At 60.5% G+C, this 15,655-nt stretch overlaps 1 protein-coding gene across 1 annotated transcript in view; it reads right to left on the bottom strand.

The window, feature by feature from the left end:
* Nucleotides 1-15,655, bottom strand: part of NCS1 (neuronal calcium sensor 1) — a 51,031-nt gene that overhangs the window by 18,436 nt on the left and 16,940 nt on the right. Inside the window, exon 2 of the mRNA XM_043566464.1 lies at nucleotides 9,352-9,376. Within this exon, the coding sequence (XP_043422399.1) occupies nucleotides 9,352-9,376 (25 nt within the window). The remainder of the gene's footprint in view (nucleotides 1-9,351; nucleotides 9,377-15,655) is intronic.

Below are 15,655 nucleotides of genomic sequence, written 5' to 3'. Positions count from 1 at the left end.
CCGCAGAACACATCTTTTTTCTCTTCGCTGGGCTCAGCCACTCACCTACCTCGTCCCAGCTTTGACGTCGCTTCCGGGAATGCTGGCCAGGGCCCCCCACCCCCGCCTGCCCCAGAGCCTGACAGGTTCCTCTGCTCCCTTACCCCCTCAGTAAATGTGTGTCCAAGGAGATGGATGGATGGATGGATGGATGGATGGATGGATGGATGGACGGACGAACACATGAACGCACAAACTGCCAGACAAGGACGGAGTGAGACCCAGCTATCCAGTGCCTTCTTCCTAAGCCCCGAGGACCCTGGCCAGCACTTGAGAGCTTCCTGCAGACGGCAAGAGAACCACTGATGGGCTCCCAGCCCTCGGTGGATTGGCAGGGGGCCCAGAGAGGGAGACAGACCGGCTCAGGGTCACACGGTTAAGTTAGCAGCAGGATCAGAGCTCCGGCCAGGCAGAAACCGCCCCGTGCAAACGCATGCTGGAGCCCTGCTTCCCCAAACGCTGCGCAGCGCTGTTCGTCGTGGGAAGGTTGGGGGCACCCTGCCTCGCCAGAGCAGAGATGGGGGGGGATCTGCTGCCCCAGACACCCCGGTCACCCCATCCTGTGAGCCGTCACGGCTCCAAGGTCACTGAGAGACGTGACTCCAGCCCCCACCCAGGGCCCCCGGCCTCAGGTTCCGACAGGCCCGGGCCCCCCACCCCCCCGCCTCCCCCTTGAGACATGCTGCCACCAGAAAACCCGTTCCAGGAGGCCAGGGCCTTGTATGCCAGTCCCGTGTACCCCTCCCCTGCAGTGCCCCTCAGGTCCCCTGCTGGTATATAAGTGGCTTAGACCAGCTCAGGGTTTCTCCACCCCAGCACCACTGACATTTGGGGTTGGGTGATTCTTGCGGGGGGTTGGGTGATTCTGCGCACCGTACGACGTAGGCCTCCGTCTGCTAGGTGTCCGTAGCACCTGCTCCCAAGTGAGGACGACCAAAAGTGTCCCCAGACAAGGCCCCGTATCCCCCCGGGAGCAGAACCACTCCAGCGGAGAAATACCGAACTAGATGGCCTGTGGGAAGCCCATGAACTTGAGGGGGTCTACACAAGCGTCTGCCCTCCCGGTGTCTGTGATTCTGCAAAACAACTGACAGCCAGGCATACGGCTATGTGCTTCCCAGGCACAATTTCACGCAATGGTCCCACGGAGCCCAGGAGGCAAGGACTATTATGCCCACTTTGCGGATGGGGAAATGGAGGCTGGGGAAGGTTCCGTCCGGCCCAGGCACAGGGCCTTCACTCAGGACACTTTCTGCTCAGCCCACTCTTCCCCTCCCTCCCCTGCTGACTCCCACTTACCCTTTCATTCTTGGTTTCGGCGTGTCCCTTAGAGAAGCCCTCTCTGGCCACCGCGGACGGAGCCATACTCCCAGCCCCCTGCCCCTGGCCCGGGCCTCGGTGGCGCCTCGTACAGCTGTGCCTGGTGACTGGCTCGTGCGACCCATGCGGCGGTTACACGGCCATCGAGACAGGGACCACGCCTCCTCACCCGGCCCTGAGTCTGCGGGGCCCAGCACCGTGCCTGGCACACAGTAGGTGCTCAGTAAATGCTACATGGAGTCGCACAGCCAGCAAATGAGGCAGCCGGCGCTAGAGCCCTCTGCCACACGTCCGGGCTTGCGTCGGATGGGGGGAGGGGGCCGGGATGGGGCATCCTGCCCTTCGAGGCCCGACGCGCTCAGTTGGCCTGCTTTCCTTGGTGCCTTCTGTTTGCTTCCAGGCCCAGGGTGGAAGCCACAGCGGTCCCGGCGTTCCCGCCGGCACACGTCAGGCCCGATGGAGGGGGAGACACAAAACCTGTGCTGCTGTCAGTTACCTCCACCAACTGGCAACCAGGGGTGCCCAGCCCAGGCAGGACCTCAGGGCAGGATCTTGGGGCCCAGCCCCAGAATCCCCAGGCACCGTCGAGGACGGACGGCCCTGGGGGCCCACCGTGCAAAAACCCACTGTGACTGGCCACCCGCCTCAGACAAGGGCCCCACACGTGGGGCAGAAAGGAGTTGGGGACCCATCTTTGTCTTGTACTTATTATGACTAAGCTCTGTGCTCATGGTTCCCTTTGGTCGTACGGAGCACGCAGGGATTCTGTAATATAAAGAAGTTAAATTTTTTTTTTTAATTTTTTTCCAACGTTTATTTATTTTTGGGACAGAGAGAGACAGAGCATGAATGGGCGAGGGGCAGAGAGAGAGGGAGACACAGAATCAGAAACAGGCTCCAGGCTCCGAGCCATCAGCCCAGAGCCTGACGCGGGGCTCGAACTCACGGACCGCGACCTGGCTGAAGTCGGACGCTCAACCGACTGCGCCACCCAGGCGCCCCAAGAAGTTAAATTTTTGTGTTGGAGTGTAAACACAACACAAGGAAGAGCTCAGGCTTCCCCATCAGGCCTGGCTGGATCCCACCACCATCCCTGCCCCGGCTGCCCGGAGCAGCCAGCCGTCCCAAGGGGGAGTTGACAGACCAAAGACCCCTGATGCGCCTGTCGCATCCAGCCACTTAGCCCGGGGCACATACAGGGAGGCCCTTAACGGTTAGGCCAGTAAATTTCACATTGTGTGTATCTCACCGCGTTAAAAAAAAAATGTAATTAAAAGTATTACAGAATGTTCTAGATCAGGCATAAAAATATCAAACACAGGTACGGTCGGCTGAAACACAACACGTGTTGTAGCAACATGTGTCGGCTGTAACACGACAAATCGGAGATACTAAGAGTTGTTTATATCCAGATACATCGGTGAAGCATGATATCGATCGGCCGTTATCCACCAAAAAATGAGCGACTTTTTACAAGTTATTGGGGGGGGGGGGCGGGCACCTGGGTGGCTCTGACGGTTAAGCATCTGACTTCGGCTCAGGTCACGATCTCACAGTTCGTGGGTTCGAGCCCCAGTTCGGGCTCCACGCTGACAGTGTGGAGCCTGCTTGGGATTCTCTGTCTCCCTCTCTCCCTGCCCCTCCCTCTCTCTCTCTCAAAAAGAAATAAACGTTAAACAAATAATAAAAAAAATAAAAACCGAACCAAACTACCATCACACCTCCACCTAGGTTTGCCTTTTTCTAACCATTCTTAGTTACCAGGACTTGTGGATGCTATTTCGTTTCTTTTTACGGACGTACGAAGAAGACATTTCATTAAACCAATTCTCTCTGTACCTGTCACTAGTCTTGAAATCGTGTTCGAGAACAGGGCTCTTAACTCTCTGGGGGCCAGGGACCCCTCTGGGAATCAGACGGAAAGCTACGGGACTGAGCCTGGGAGACAGGCACCGTCCCCGAACGCCGTGCGGGCAGCTTCTGGCCACAAGGGTGTCTGACAGGGTTGGCTGTGTTTGGGGGCCAGCTCTTCGACACAGGGCGGGGACGAAAAGAGAGAGTCGCAGATGTGACAACTGCATTCTTACGCTTCTTTGAAAGGGAAAGGGAAAAAAAGAAACGTGTCATTTCATAGAGCGAGGGAGGCTGCGTGTCACTTAACAAAAACACTTCCCCAGCGCCACCAGCCTGGGCCAACGCCTGTGTCCCCTTGGGGACTCTCCTTCAGTCCCAGCTGCCTCCAGCACACCCCCCCCCCCCCCCGCCCAGCACTGGCCTGGCACCTAGTAGGTGCTAAACAAACGACTGAGTGAGTGAGTGAAGGAAGGAATGAATGAATGACTGACTGCTCGCCCTGACACGGGGATCCCTTTCCCATTCAGCTTCCTGTTCTCTGCGACCCCCGAGCGAGACCCGAAGGCCCCAGGCTGCTGGGACTTTCCGAACTCACTGCTCTCACTTGCCATGAACTTGGCCCTGTGGGAGGCTGGCCGCAACTCCCTGCATGCCCGTCCCTCCCTGTCCAGGGTACAGCGCTGCCCGCTGTCGTGGGAAAGGCAGGGAACAGGTGGGTTAACGACGAAGCGTCACCCCCAGCGGCAATCAGCCCCGAGCCCCAGCTGTCTCCGCGGCGCCCGTGATCTTTGCAAACAACCCCTCCTGTTGGCACCCCGGTCCCAGCACCCCCTGAGGATGACGTCTCTCCTCCTTGCTCTCCTCCCCCACCAGCCCCCCGCTGTCTTCGGCTTTGGGGGGACTGCCCAGGCAAGAGCCGGCAGGATTGAGCCCCCACGGCCTGAGCCACGGAGGTGGAAAGGGCTGGACCCAGACTCCACATACATACACCCAGCCCTGGGCCACCTGGGCCCAGCGTCTCTGCCCTCCGGAGCTTTAGTTTCTTGGAAAAATTTGGAAAATAGAAAATGCGAGAGAAAAAGCTACCGCAACCCACGATGCTGGCACCCAAGGTACCCACGCACCTACCGCCAGCTTCCAGCCGGCTTCCCTCCCGTCTTGTGCTGTCCGTCAGGGCCTGGGGCTGGGCTGGGGGGGCGGGGGGGGAGGTGATGTGTGCCCTGCTGCCTCTCTGCTCTCCGAGGGGCTGCAATTTCACAATCATCTGGAAGGGCCCGGGACCCCCTGCGGGTTCTTAGCCCCCAGTGCGGTTCCTGATCGTCCACGGGGACAAATCATGCTCAGGGAACGGAGGCGGTCGAGAGCAAGGGGCAGGGACCCAGGCTGGCCGTGGACCCTGACACTGGCCTCACCGCTCAGCCTCCGACCCCTCCCTCCAAGTACAGATCGCGGCACAGCAGCGCAGGGCTGTGCAGAGTTGACCCCGAGGGCAGCGGGAACCTGGTGCCGGCTGAGGGCCCAGAGGACGCTGGTCCGGCCACCCCGTTGCTGTGGCCTGGCCCGTGCTCCTGACAACCTGGGCCCGACCGGCGCTGAGGTCGAGTGCCACTCTCGGCTCTGTTTCCTCTCCTTGGCCGGCCCAGGGCCCATCACACAATCACTTTTGAGCCCTGGGCCTTGGGGCACCCGGCTGGCTCCGCGGGTGAAGCGTGCGATTCTAGACCTCGGGGTTGTGAGTTCAAGTCCCATACTGGGCAGAGAGATTACTTAAAAAATAAAATCTTGGGGGCGTCTGGGTGGCTCGGTCGGTTAAGCGTCCGACTTCGGCTCAGGTCATGATCTCACGGTCCGTGAGTTCGAGCCCCGCGTCGGGCTCTGTGCTGACAGCTCGGAGCCTGGAGCCTGTTTCAGATTCTGTGTCTCCCTCTCTCTCTGCTCCTCCCCTGTTCATGCTCTGTCTCAAAAATAAAGAAACGTTTAAAAAAAATTAAAAAATAAAAATAAAATAAAATCTTTAGGGGCGCCTGGGTGGCTCAGTCAGTTAAGCCTCTGATTCTTGGTTTCGGCTCAGGTCGTGATCTCACAGTTGTGAGATCGAGCCTCACATCAGGCTCTGTGCTGGGCAGAGCCTCTCTGCCCTTCCCCTGCTCACGGTCTCTTTCTCTCTCTGAAAATGAAGAAATAAACTTAAAAAAAAAGCCTGGCCCTGGGTTCTCTCGCTGCATAGCGGCTGCTGAAAGTCAGCACAAAACAAGGTGATCCTGTAGAATGCTGGAGAAACAGGGACTCGGTGGTCAGTGCGGGCCTCTCCGAAGAGACGCCAAGATCTGGGGGCAGAGGGAACAGCAAGGACGGCGGCTCTGAGGTAGGAAGAGTTTGGTGTGGCTGATGGACAGGAAGTGTAGCAAGTGCCCGGTGAGGCCGGGGGAGAAGGTGGGGTGAGAGACCCTGGGGAGCCCCAAGGGCCAGGGAAGGGGTTGGGGCTTTATTTCGAGTGCGGTGGGAGGCCCTAAGGGGCTTTAAGTGAGAGGGTGGGGTGTAGAGAGACAGACAGACTGAAGGAAGCCGGAGCCGCTGTCCTGGCTGGATCCGTGCAGGCACTTTGCAGGTGGGACAGGAAGTGTCTGCGGTGGCCCTGCGGGTCTCTGCATGCCCCTCCCCCTGCTTCCCCACCCCCACCCAGACAGCCCAGCCCTAAACTGTTTGCTGCCCCGGGTGGACTAGGCCTGGGAACCCCGTGTTTTCCCAGGGAGGGCAGGGTATCGGCACATTCCCCAGATGTTGGGGGCCCTGAGAGCTGTTTGGAACAGGAAGGTGCTGGCTGGGGGCTTGGTGACAAAGGTCCTCTGAAGATGGACCAGGGCGCTTGGGATCCTACCTGTTTCCTGAGCAAAAGACAGAGGGAACAGTGGGCCACCCACGGCCCCAGCAAACCAGTGACGTTCGGGGCAATCGAGGGATAATAACATGCATTCGTTTTGTGTGCCCACAACAAGGACACTGATGGCCCTGGGCACTGCAGGAGATGACCCAGAGCGCCGGGATCTGTGATCCATTACCAATGTCTGCTGTGGGCACGGGTGGAGAGAGTGGTGGCAGGAGTGTCCCTGTTTAACCATCCCTGGTCTAGCTTCGCCCCAAGGGATAGAGCCATTCTAGAACACAACAGTGGGGTGGGTAGTGGGCTGGCCCAGGAGGGCCAGAGAAAGGCACCGATTCACCTACCTCCTAACCTCGAAGGCACCACCAAAATGAACCAAAGGACATGTGTTCGAGGCCCACAGAACTTTCCGGCAAAGCAAGATCCGTTCTGGTCTTTGTAAGCTCTTTAGAGAGAACCCCCTTCTCACAGGGACTGGGTGTCACCAGGCCTCGGGCCCCAGTTCTGTCACGGGAGTCCCAAGAACTGCTCTCCACGGGCCAGCCTCCAGGGCTCTCAAACGCACGGAGCCTAATCCCACTGAGCCTCTGTGCTTGCTAAGCCCTGTGCCTGGAACTCTCTCCCGTGGCCGAGCCCTTGTGCAGGGGGCAGCTGACACACCAGCTTGGCGAGTGAGCAAAAGTCATTCCGTCTGCCTGGGCCTCAGTTTCCCCGTCTTCATAACGAGCAGGGGGACTTGAGTCTCCGGATTGCTCCGTGGGTTACAGTTGGTGACGACGTCAGCATTATCACCAACACCGCTAACGGAGAGGAGGTTACGAGGCTCTGTTCCGGACGTCTCACGTGAATCAGATCACCTCCTCTCTGCGGTATTCCTATAAAGCGTGACTATCATTACCCTCATTTTCCAGGCGGGGAAACTGAGGCACCGAGAAGCCCAGGAAGTTGTTCAAGGTTGCTCAAACAGAATGCGGGGCACGGGCACTCAAGCCCAGCGCCCTGGTTCTGGAGCCCACCTGGCCCTGCGTTCCCGGGGGGAAACACAGGTGTGAGCAGGGCAGGACCTGGGGGGGGGGGGGCTCAGGGGCCTTGTCTAGGAAATGCCACGATGGCACACTCCTCTGGGTGACGGCGAGGAGGAAAATGAGCCCGCGTCTGAGAGCTTGCAGGGCACACAGTGGCGCCAGGGGACAGACCCCACCCTCCTCCCTGCCCGGCCCTTCTCTGCACCTCTGTTTCGTTTCCTCAGCTGCCATAAAGACGATAAACCGTGTCGGCCCCCAGGGCAGCTCCCAGGGGTCAAGAGCCATGTTTGGGAAGCACATGGGGTGTGCTTCTTGGGGCCTGAGCACCCACTGTGGCCAGGCTCTGGGGACACAGGCGTGAAGAGGGCAGGGCCAGCCTTCAGGGCCAGGAAAAGAGGCAATGAATGCTACCTGCTGTGTCCCCGGCTGTGGTGGGGGCCCCGAAGCTAACCGGAGGGCCCAGGGGTTTCAGGGAGGAAGCCTTGAGGGTGGGGAGATAGGAGCCAAGCAAAGAGGGGGAGGCGTGTCCCCAACAGGGGGGACGGCCCGAGCAAAGGTCAGGAAGCCCCAGAGGGCGAGGTGGGTTCGGGAACACACAGCAATTCAGGCAGGCCAGAGGGCGAAAGGAGTTTGCAGTGAGACTGGAGGGGTCAACAGGGCCAGCCCAAACCAGTTCTCATACCCACATAGCCATGCCGGAGGCATGCACTTCACCTGAGCTCCAGGGAGGGTTTAGGCAAAAGCCCCTCTGGCTGCCAGGTGGGAAGGAGGGAGATTATGTACAGATGGGGGACCCCAGAAGGCTTCCTGGAGGAGGTGACTTAGGTGAGCTTTGGGAGAAGAGAGCTCAGAGAGCCTAGGAAGGTAGGCAAGAAGGGCGGGGAGTTCTAGAAGGGAGATAGGGGTAGACAAAGGCCCAAGGAAGGAAGGGCAGGCGAGTTCTGGAAGGGAAAGCCTTGGAGATAAAGACCTAGAAGCAGGATCCTTTCTGGAACGCTCCCCTGGGGAAGCAGGAAAGTGAAAATGAGGTCGGAGGCAGATCAGATCCACGCGTTGGTCCTCGGATGTAGGGGGGGGGGGGGGGCGGGAGGGAGGTGGCGGCGGCTGTTCCCCCCACATCCGCTCCCCCTGTGGGAACAGCCGGCCGGGCGTCCAGCGCGGGGCCGGCAGGGTTGGGCAGGTCAACCACAGCTCCCACCCTCTGCAGCCTGGGCTCAGGGACAGCGAGCTGTACGGAGTGGCCCCTGGGGGAGGCTGGCCCTGCACTGCACAGCTGCCCGGGATTCTCACGGCCTGGCTGTGAATGGGGGGCGGGGGGGCACATCTCTAGGCTCCCCCTGAACGGTGCGCAGAAGGCCACTGGCAGTGGCCATCGTCCCCTGGGCCCCGTGCCACGACCTTTGCAGGGAATGTCTTCGGAGTGCATTATCGTTCCCGCCATACACACGGGGAAACTGAGGCTCAGAGAGTCACCCTAGGTCACTCGGATAGGAAAGGCCAAGTCCGGATTCTCAAGTCCATTTCTAAACTGCCAGACTTTTCTGGAAGTTGTCCAAGCTTGCCTCGTCCCCTCCCTCACCGCCCCCCACGCCCTGCCCCGACCTCAGGTCTGCCTTAGTGTGTGACCTCGGCTGTCAGCTCTACGTTCCACAGGTGATAAGACAATATGCCACTCCCCTCTCGCCAGCCCAGGCGGGCATCACTAAGCTGGCATTAATCCCCCACTGGTATACTTTCCATTTGCTCCACTGCACACAGCCTCAGAATCCTTCTTAACCTGGCACTCTGGGCAGCCGCTACGGATTGATTAGAGATGGCATCCAAGAGGGCACCTATCGGCCATCCCTGGTCCGGTCTCACCCATCACTTAATAGAAGGGGTGACTGAACCCCGGAAACGGGAAGAGACTCGTCACGGCCACCAGCGATTTAGTGACAAAGCCAGGCCTGGGACCCAGCCTCCTGACTCGTTTCTGGTGAGCGGGGCCCCGTGGTCCTTAGAGATGCCGCAGAAAGCAAGGACTCACCAACGACCCCTCCCCGCCCCGGATCAAGTGGCTTTCCGTCAGTCCCTTGGGAACAGAGGAATCCAACCCCTTGGATGGTGGCTGAGCCACTCTCAGAAGCCCCTCCGCGGGCCCCTGTCCTGGGCAGCTAGACTGCCGTCCCATCAGGCCAGCGCCAACGCCCCCAGGCCTCCCCGCCGACAGTTTGGGAAAAAGCAGTCACTCACCACTGCTGGACTTCCTTCTCGGTAACTGCAAGAGAAAAGAGAAGCAGCCTTTTAGCTCTGGGAGGTGTCTCAGGGGACGGGCTGCCCCGGGGGACCCCCTTCCTGCCCTCCCCAGCCCGCCCCGCGGCGCCTCTGCCCCCCACGTTGGGGCACCTGCCGGCTCTGAGTAAGAGCTTGCCCCAGGGGTGACCGGTCCCAGTCAGGAGCTCCGTGTCCAGCCACCCCCGCGGGAGCCACCCTGGCCTATCCCTCCTGGCGCCCGCTGGGCGTCCACGAGGACCGGCGAGAGCAGCCTCCCACATGCAGGGGTGCAGGGAGGAGCATCACCCCCAGGCCAACATTTAAGATACGCTGTTCCCCGCCTCGCAGACCTGGCACAGCGCAGCGGAGTCAGAGAGGGCACCCGGCTGCCCTGTCTGTGTACGGGAGGCGGGGGGATCCCAGGACCGAAAGGCTGAGCACCCCCTCCCCGCCCTCCCTCCTCGGCCTGCCCCTCCAGCTCCTTATAGCGGTCGGTCCCAGCTTCTTTTACAGGCAGTATGAGAACAGCACCCAGAACGAAAACCTGGGACAAGCCACATAATGTGGTCGACCATCCAGCCAAGCCCAAAGAGTCATTCTTTATTGAACCATGAAACACACAAAAAAATCTCTTGTTTTCTGAAAAGTACTGCATTGGCTCGGGTTGGAGGCAAAACCAGCGTTCTCCCTACAATCAGTGAATGCGCGCGTCGAACCACCTCCAGGGCCGCACTCACTCTCCCTGGGGGTGGCCACGGGAGACTGCCTCCAGCAAGCCGTGCCTCAGTTTCCTCATTTGTAAAGCGGGAATAATAGGAACGGTAGCTGCCAGGGGAGCTGTCCTGGGAATTCAATCAAAACCGGTGTGAGAGCTCCTGATTCCCTGGCACAGACGCTGACTCGGTCCAGGCTTGTGGAGGGAGGGAGGGAAGGAAGGAAGGAAGGAAGGAAGGAAGGAAGGAAGGAAGGAAGGAAGGAGGGAGGGAGGGAGGGAGGGAGGGAGGGAGGGAGGGAGGGAGGGAGGGAGGGAAGGAAGGAAGGAAGGAAGGAAGGGACAGACAGGAAAGTGGGTGTTAGGGGGAGGTCAGCTGAGAAAAGGAACTGCTATCTCTTCCCAGGGAAAAGGGAAGGGAGGCCCAAGGGGGTGTCCCTGAATTGCTGTGGCTGATTGGACACGAGGAGGCCGCTCTCCAAAAGCCGCTCCAAGGGAGCCTGTACGAAGCGCCAGATACCAAGGGGCCGCTGGAAGCCCGGCTCTGTGCCAGGGCCGGGCCTCCGTGCTTTGGCTCAGCTGCCCTGACCACAGCGCCGAGGGAAGACAGCGTGGCTCTGCCCTGGCGCCAGATGGGGAAACTGAGGCACGAAGGGGCCGGGACCTGAAGTGATGGGGTGAGGGTCTGAACTCGGGCGTGCGGCTCGGCCGCCTGCCCCACAGCCTGGAATCGGGTGGTCAGACTCCCGGGGAAGCCTGGAGGCCGCTGTCAGAGCCCTCCCCCCACAAGCCCAAATCCCAGGCGCCCGTCCCAGAGCCGACAGCTGGTGCATGGACGGCACGACAAGGGCGGGAGGTGCCGATTACCTGGCCCGGCCAGACCCGGTGTTAGAGAATGCAATTTTCCAAGAGAGTTCGGGCAGAGGGTGGAAGGAAGGAAGGGGGTCAGGCAGGGGAGGGGGCGTGGAGAGGGAAGCAGACCTTGGTCGAACCCGAGCTGAGCTGTCCTGGACTGCCACGCACGCCTGGTGGGGGGGGGGGGGGGGGGGGCGCGGGGCAGGGGCGGGGAGGGGATGATGTGCAAAGCCCAAACCTGGAGAGACACAGGAAACCCACCAGGGCACAGGCGGGAGCTTCCGGGTCTGCACTCTGGAGCCAGACGAGACCGCCTGGATTCAAATCCAATGCCACAGCTTTCTGGCCCTGTGTCCTTTGGGGGGGGGGGGGGAGTCCTTCCTCTCTCTGGGCCTCAGTTCCCTCATCTGTAAAACGGGCCGTTGCAAAGACTTAACTGGCTTGGTGTTCTTTACCTGCACAAGAATCCCACAGGCACGTGGTGGTTCCATTTTCCCGAACAAGGCTGAGGTTCGAGACAAGTCCGCGGACTTGGCCTGAAGCCACCCGAGGCCACCTTGCCAGGAAAGGGCAGGGCCGCGACGGCCCTCGGAGCCCGGGATGAGCGCACAGTGGGGATGGGTGCCGACGAGCTGCCTGACCTCGTGTGACCTCGGCATCACATGACAGGAACGGCAGGAGCCGGGGAGCAGACCCAGCGCTGGCCTCTGGCCTCACAAGGCCCGAGGAGGCTCCCCTGGAATATCCCTTATCTCAGAAGTCCCCGCCCCCCGTCGCCCCTGTCTCCAGGATGGAGCAGCTATGGTGGGGGAGGGGCAGAGTTAGCTGCCCCTCCCCCATCAGAATGGTCCTCAACACAGAACACTGGTTGTCGGGCAGGCAGCCAAGCCCCAGGGGATGCGAGCTGGGGGGCTTGGGGCGATGGGCCCTGCTGATGCTTTAAGGAGCCAATTAACCTTTAGGGAACAGATGGCACCATGGAGGGTCTGGAGTAGGGCGGGCATCAGGCAGCCCTCGGGGCGCCCAGCCACCTGCCCCCGGCCCCTCCACCAGGATCAGGAGTCCTGGAGGTGACCAGGGTGGACCTCACTGTTCAGGCGAGGAAGCTGGGCCGGGGACCCGAGGGAGGGACCCAAGGCCACGGCCAGAAGGAGGCACGGCAGGATGTCACTGCCCAGGTCCGCCCAATGCCGAGGCCACTCTGTCTGGGTTTCCGGGAGCTCAGCCGTCCCGGCACCACCTTCCCGAGTCCTCCCTAACCACCTGTCTGATGATTCACTCGGGACGTTTCTCTAACGCAGCTCACTCACCTGCCTCATCTAGCCTCAGCCTCAGCACTAACAGCCGGAAAATTACCCGTGACGTGTGCTGGTCGTATCTTTTCTAAGACACAACAAAAGTATCACCATGAAGATGACCGTCCTTGATCAAACCTGGCCTCGCCAGTGGGGAAACGCGCCGACAGCATGTGTCCCCCCCCAACCCCGATCTGGTGCTGTGGAAGGACGTGGTGCCCACGGAGTTCTCCTGCCAGAAACAGTCAACCCATTAGGCTTTTAGACTCTAATAGACTATGAGAATAGTCTAATCATGAGGACCGCAGCAGACAAATCCAGAAGGCGGGACAAGTCTTACAAGACAGCTGGCCGGGACACTTGAGTAAGTCGGCCGCCGTGAAAGGTAAAACAAGGCAGGGGATTGTTCCAGAAAAGGAGACAAGGCCGTCAAATGCAACTCGCAAAGCCTGGATGGGGTCCTGGATCTGGCGTTAACGAGCAGCAATAGCAAACCTTATTCTGAGCGCTGGGGAAACTCCACTGGTGGGGGGGGGGGGGGGATTAGATGCCCTGATGGGCTCGCAGCCGATCTGCTTAGGAGTGACACCCAGGTTATGTGGGAGAATGTCCCTTCTCATCGCAGATGTGCCCTGAAGGATCTAGAGGCAATACCGGCAGCTTCTGGGACGAGGTTCAGAAACACACACACAGAAAGAGAAGCCAACCCTGGCAAAAACGTCGACACCGGCAACTCGAGATGAAGGACACACCGGTGCTCGCTGCGCTGTCATCTCAATTGCTTCTCTGGATTTTTCAAAATAAAAAGTTGGGGCGGCGGGCGGGGGAGAGCTTTTTAGAGCCCTCAGGTCCACAGCCTGGGTGCGCAACCCCACCCACAGCGCCAGAAGGGCCGGGGGTCCTGGAGCTCTGACTACCACAGACACTGGGAGGGCGGGAGGAGGGGGGTGGGGGGACATCATGGGGTCCCCCTGCTCCACGCCCCACCCAGATACCAGAGCCACATTCCCAGGCTCGTTTTTTTTTCCCCCGGGGAACCTGCATCCAAGTGAGAAATGAACAGGCGTCGCTCACACCGCACCTGTAACGGGCGGGTCCGTGCTCAAGGCTGAGTTCAGGGCTCAGGGCCCAGCAGGAAGGAAGGCCGTCCTCAGGGCTATCTGCCCCGGGACCACTGCCTCCAAGCCGCTTTAACCATCCTCCCGCCTCCTGGCTCTTGCGCGTGCTGTCCCTCTGCCCAGGACACTCGTCCTCCCTCACCTCTTTCACCTCGGTAGCCCTATGTACCTTTCTGGTCCCCTCTGGGATGCCCCTTTCCTACAGAGCCCTCCCGCCTGCCACGGCCCCCTCTGAAACGCCCCGATCCGTGGCAATCCCTGCTTGCCACGCGGTCTGTCTGACCGCCCGGGGCCAAGTCGGCGAGGGGGACAGCGGTGAAGTGGCGAGGTCCACAGAAAGGGCTCTGGGGTCGGCTCGGCCAGCACTCCAGGCCAGGGCTTTGCTGGTGCGGCCTTGAACAATGACTCCACACCTTGGAGCCTTGGTTTGCTCATCTGAAAATGGGACAAGTGACAGCCTCTGTCTTACCAGAGGAGGGTGTCCTTAAAGCACGTGGCACGACGTCTGCCATCTAGCAGATGTTCAACAGAAGCACCGTTTTCTCCTCTACCCGGCTGGATGCCAAGCCCTCAGAGACCGAGGCATACCCTAGCATCGCCCTCGGCACCCGGCCCAGCCTCCTGCACACCGGAGGCAGAGAACAAACCCCGGGTGATTTCCCACCGTCACCAAGCCACCCGGCTGCATGTGGGACACATCCTACAATATGTTTCTCACGTACAGGTTTACCTTCACGAAACCTGTGACCGGCTTTGGCCCACTTTGAAAACGAGCTGTCTTTCTCCAGCTCGCTCTTGCCGGCAGGCCGGGGGGCGGGGGGGGGGGGGGGGGGAGCCCGAACTCGATAGGAAACCAGTATTGACAACCCCAAGGCTGAGGCGTTGGGAGGCTCGGGGTCAGCATCCTGTCTTGGCCATTTGAAGGCTGTGTTGTTCTGAACAGGTTACTTAACCTCTCTGAGCCTCTGATTCCTCATCTGAAAGATGGGGTTTACATAAACTCCTACTCGACACGGCCGTTGGGAGGGCTTCTTAAAAGGTGGATAGAAAACTCCCAGCTTAGGGGCGCCTGGCTGGCTCGGTCCGTGGAGCATGTGACTCTTGACCTCGGGGTTGTAAGTTTGAGCCCCACGTAGGGTATAGAGACAACTTAAAAAGAAAAATCTTAAAAGAAAACAAGAGAAAGAAAAGTCCCAGCCTAGAGAGGGCAGAGAGCCAGGAGGAGAGGGGCTGGGTGTCCCCTCCACTCCCCTCCCCTCCCACGGACCTCCCTGAGAAGGGGGAGCGGCGGGGAGAAGGCCTGTGGGTGGCTCAATGGCCCCGAGTGGGGAGGGGCCCAGCCACTGCCCGCTGCCCAGCTCTCCCCCAGCTGGCTCGCTGCCACTAAGCCCGCACGCCCTGCAGCAGGGGTGCAGACAGAGCCCTCTCCTTGCCACACCCAGCAGGAAGAGCAGGAACAGCCCCCCCCCCCCCCCCCCGTTCCCGAGGCGGCTCCCTGCACCTCCTCCCCCTGCACGAAGCTCTTGTCTGCCAGGAATGAACACGAGAGAGCCGGTCCCTGGAGCCCAGGATAAATGTTGAGTCTGATTTTGATTTCCCTAAAGCAAAATACCTCTCAGCTGATTGAGGCTCAGCTCAAACACGGTGGGAACGGAAAGCAGGGGCTGGCGGCCCCCACAGAGGCGCTGGAGGGATGGCGGGCGGACCGCGCTCCCCTGGGCCCCTTCGGCCACCGTCCTGTGACCGCCCCAGGCTCCGTTTTCTTCTCCAGGGACGGAGGCTGGATCAAGGGCCAGGGTCACCCGCACCTCCCACCTCCAGGGCAGCCAGAAGGCCTCTCTGGTTCGATTCACGCAAAAAAGAGGAAGTGGGGAAATTCGGGCCTGGCCACCGGCAGCCCCTTGTCACTAAATCTGACACTCCGTCCGCCCTGACGCCTCTGAGCACTCGGACAAAGAGAGCGCTCAGAAGTGAAGGGCAGCTTCCAGAAGTGCGGCATCCTGCCCACGGGCCCCCGGCCTCTCCTTTGCTCAACCTCCGAGTACCGGGGTCCGTCTGAGCCCCTTCTTCACACGGCTGTCCGGGGGCACGGCCTGTGCACCCCGCACCCCCCTCTAGCTCAGCCCCTGTCTACGCTCCTCACGGTGGTCCAGGGGCCCCTCACGCTCCACGTGGCCCATAAGGACCCGCACCTCCCCCTGGACCTCCCCTTCCTGGGGGGACGCCTCTTCCAGCTCTACCTGGCAGAAAACACGGGACCACCCGCACATTGGCCACACACGCGCAGGTGGGGAGACAAGAAA

The sequence above is a fragment of the Prionailurus bengalensis genome, chromosome D4, assembly GCF_016509475.1.
Source record: "Prionailurus bengalensis isolate Pbe53 chromosome D4, Fcat_Pben_1.1_paternal_pri, whole genome shotgun sequence".
Taxonomy (NCBI): domain Eukaryota; kingdom Metazoa; phylum Chordata; class Mammalia; order Carnivora; family Felidae; genus Prionailurus; species Prionailurus bengalensis.
The sequence above is the reverse complement of the archived record's forward strand: the minus strand, read 5'-3'. Positions and strand labels throughout refer to the sequence as shown.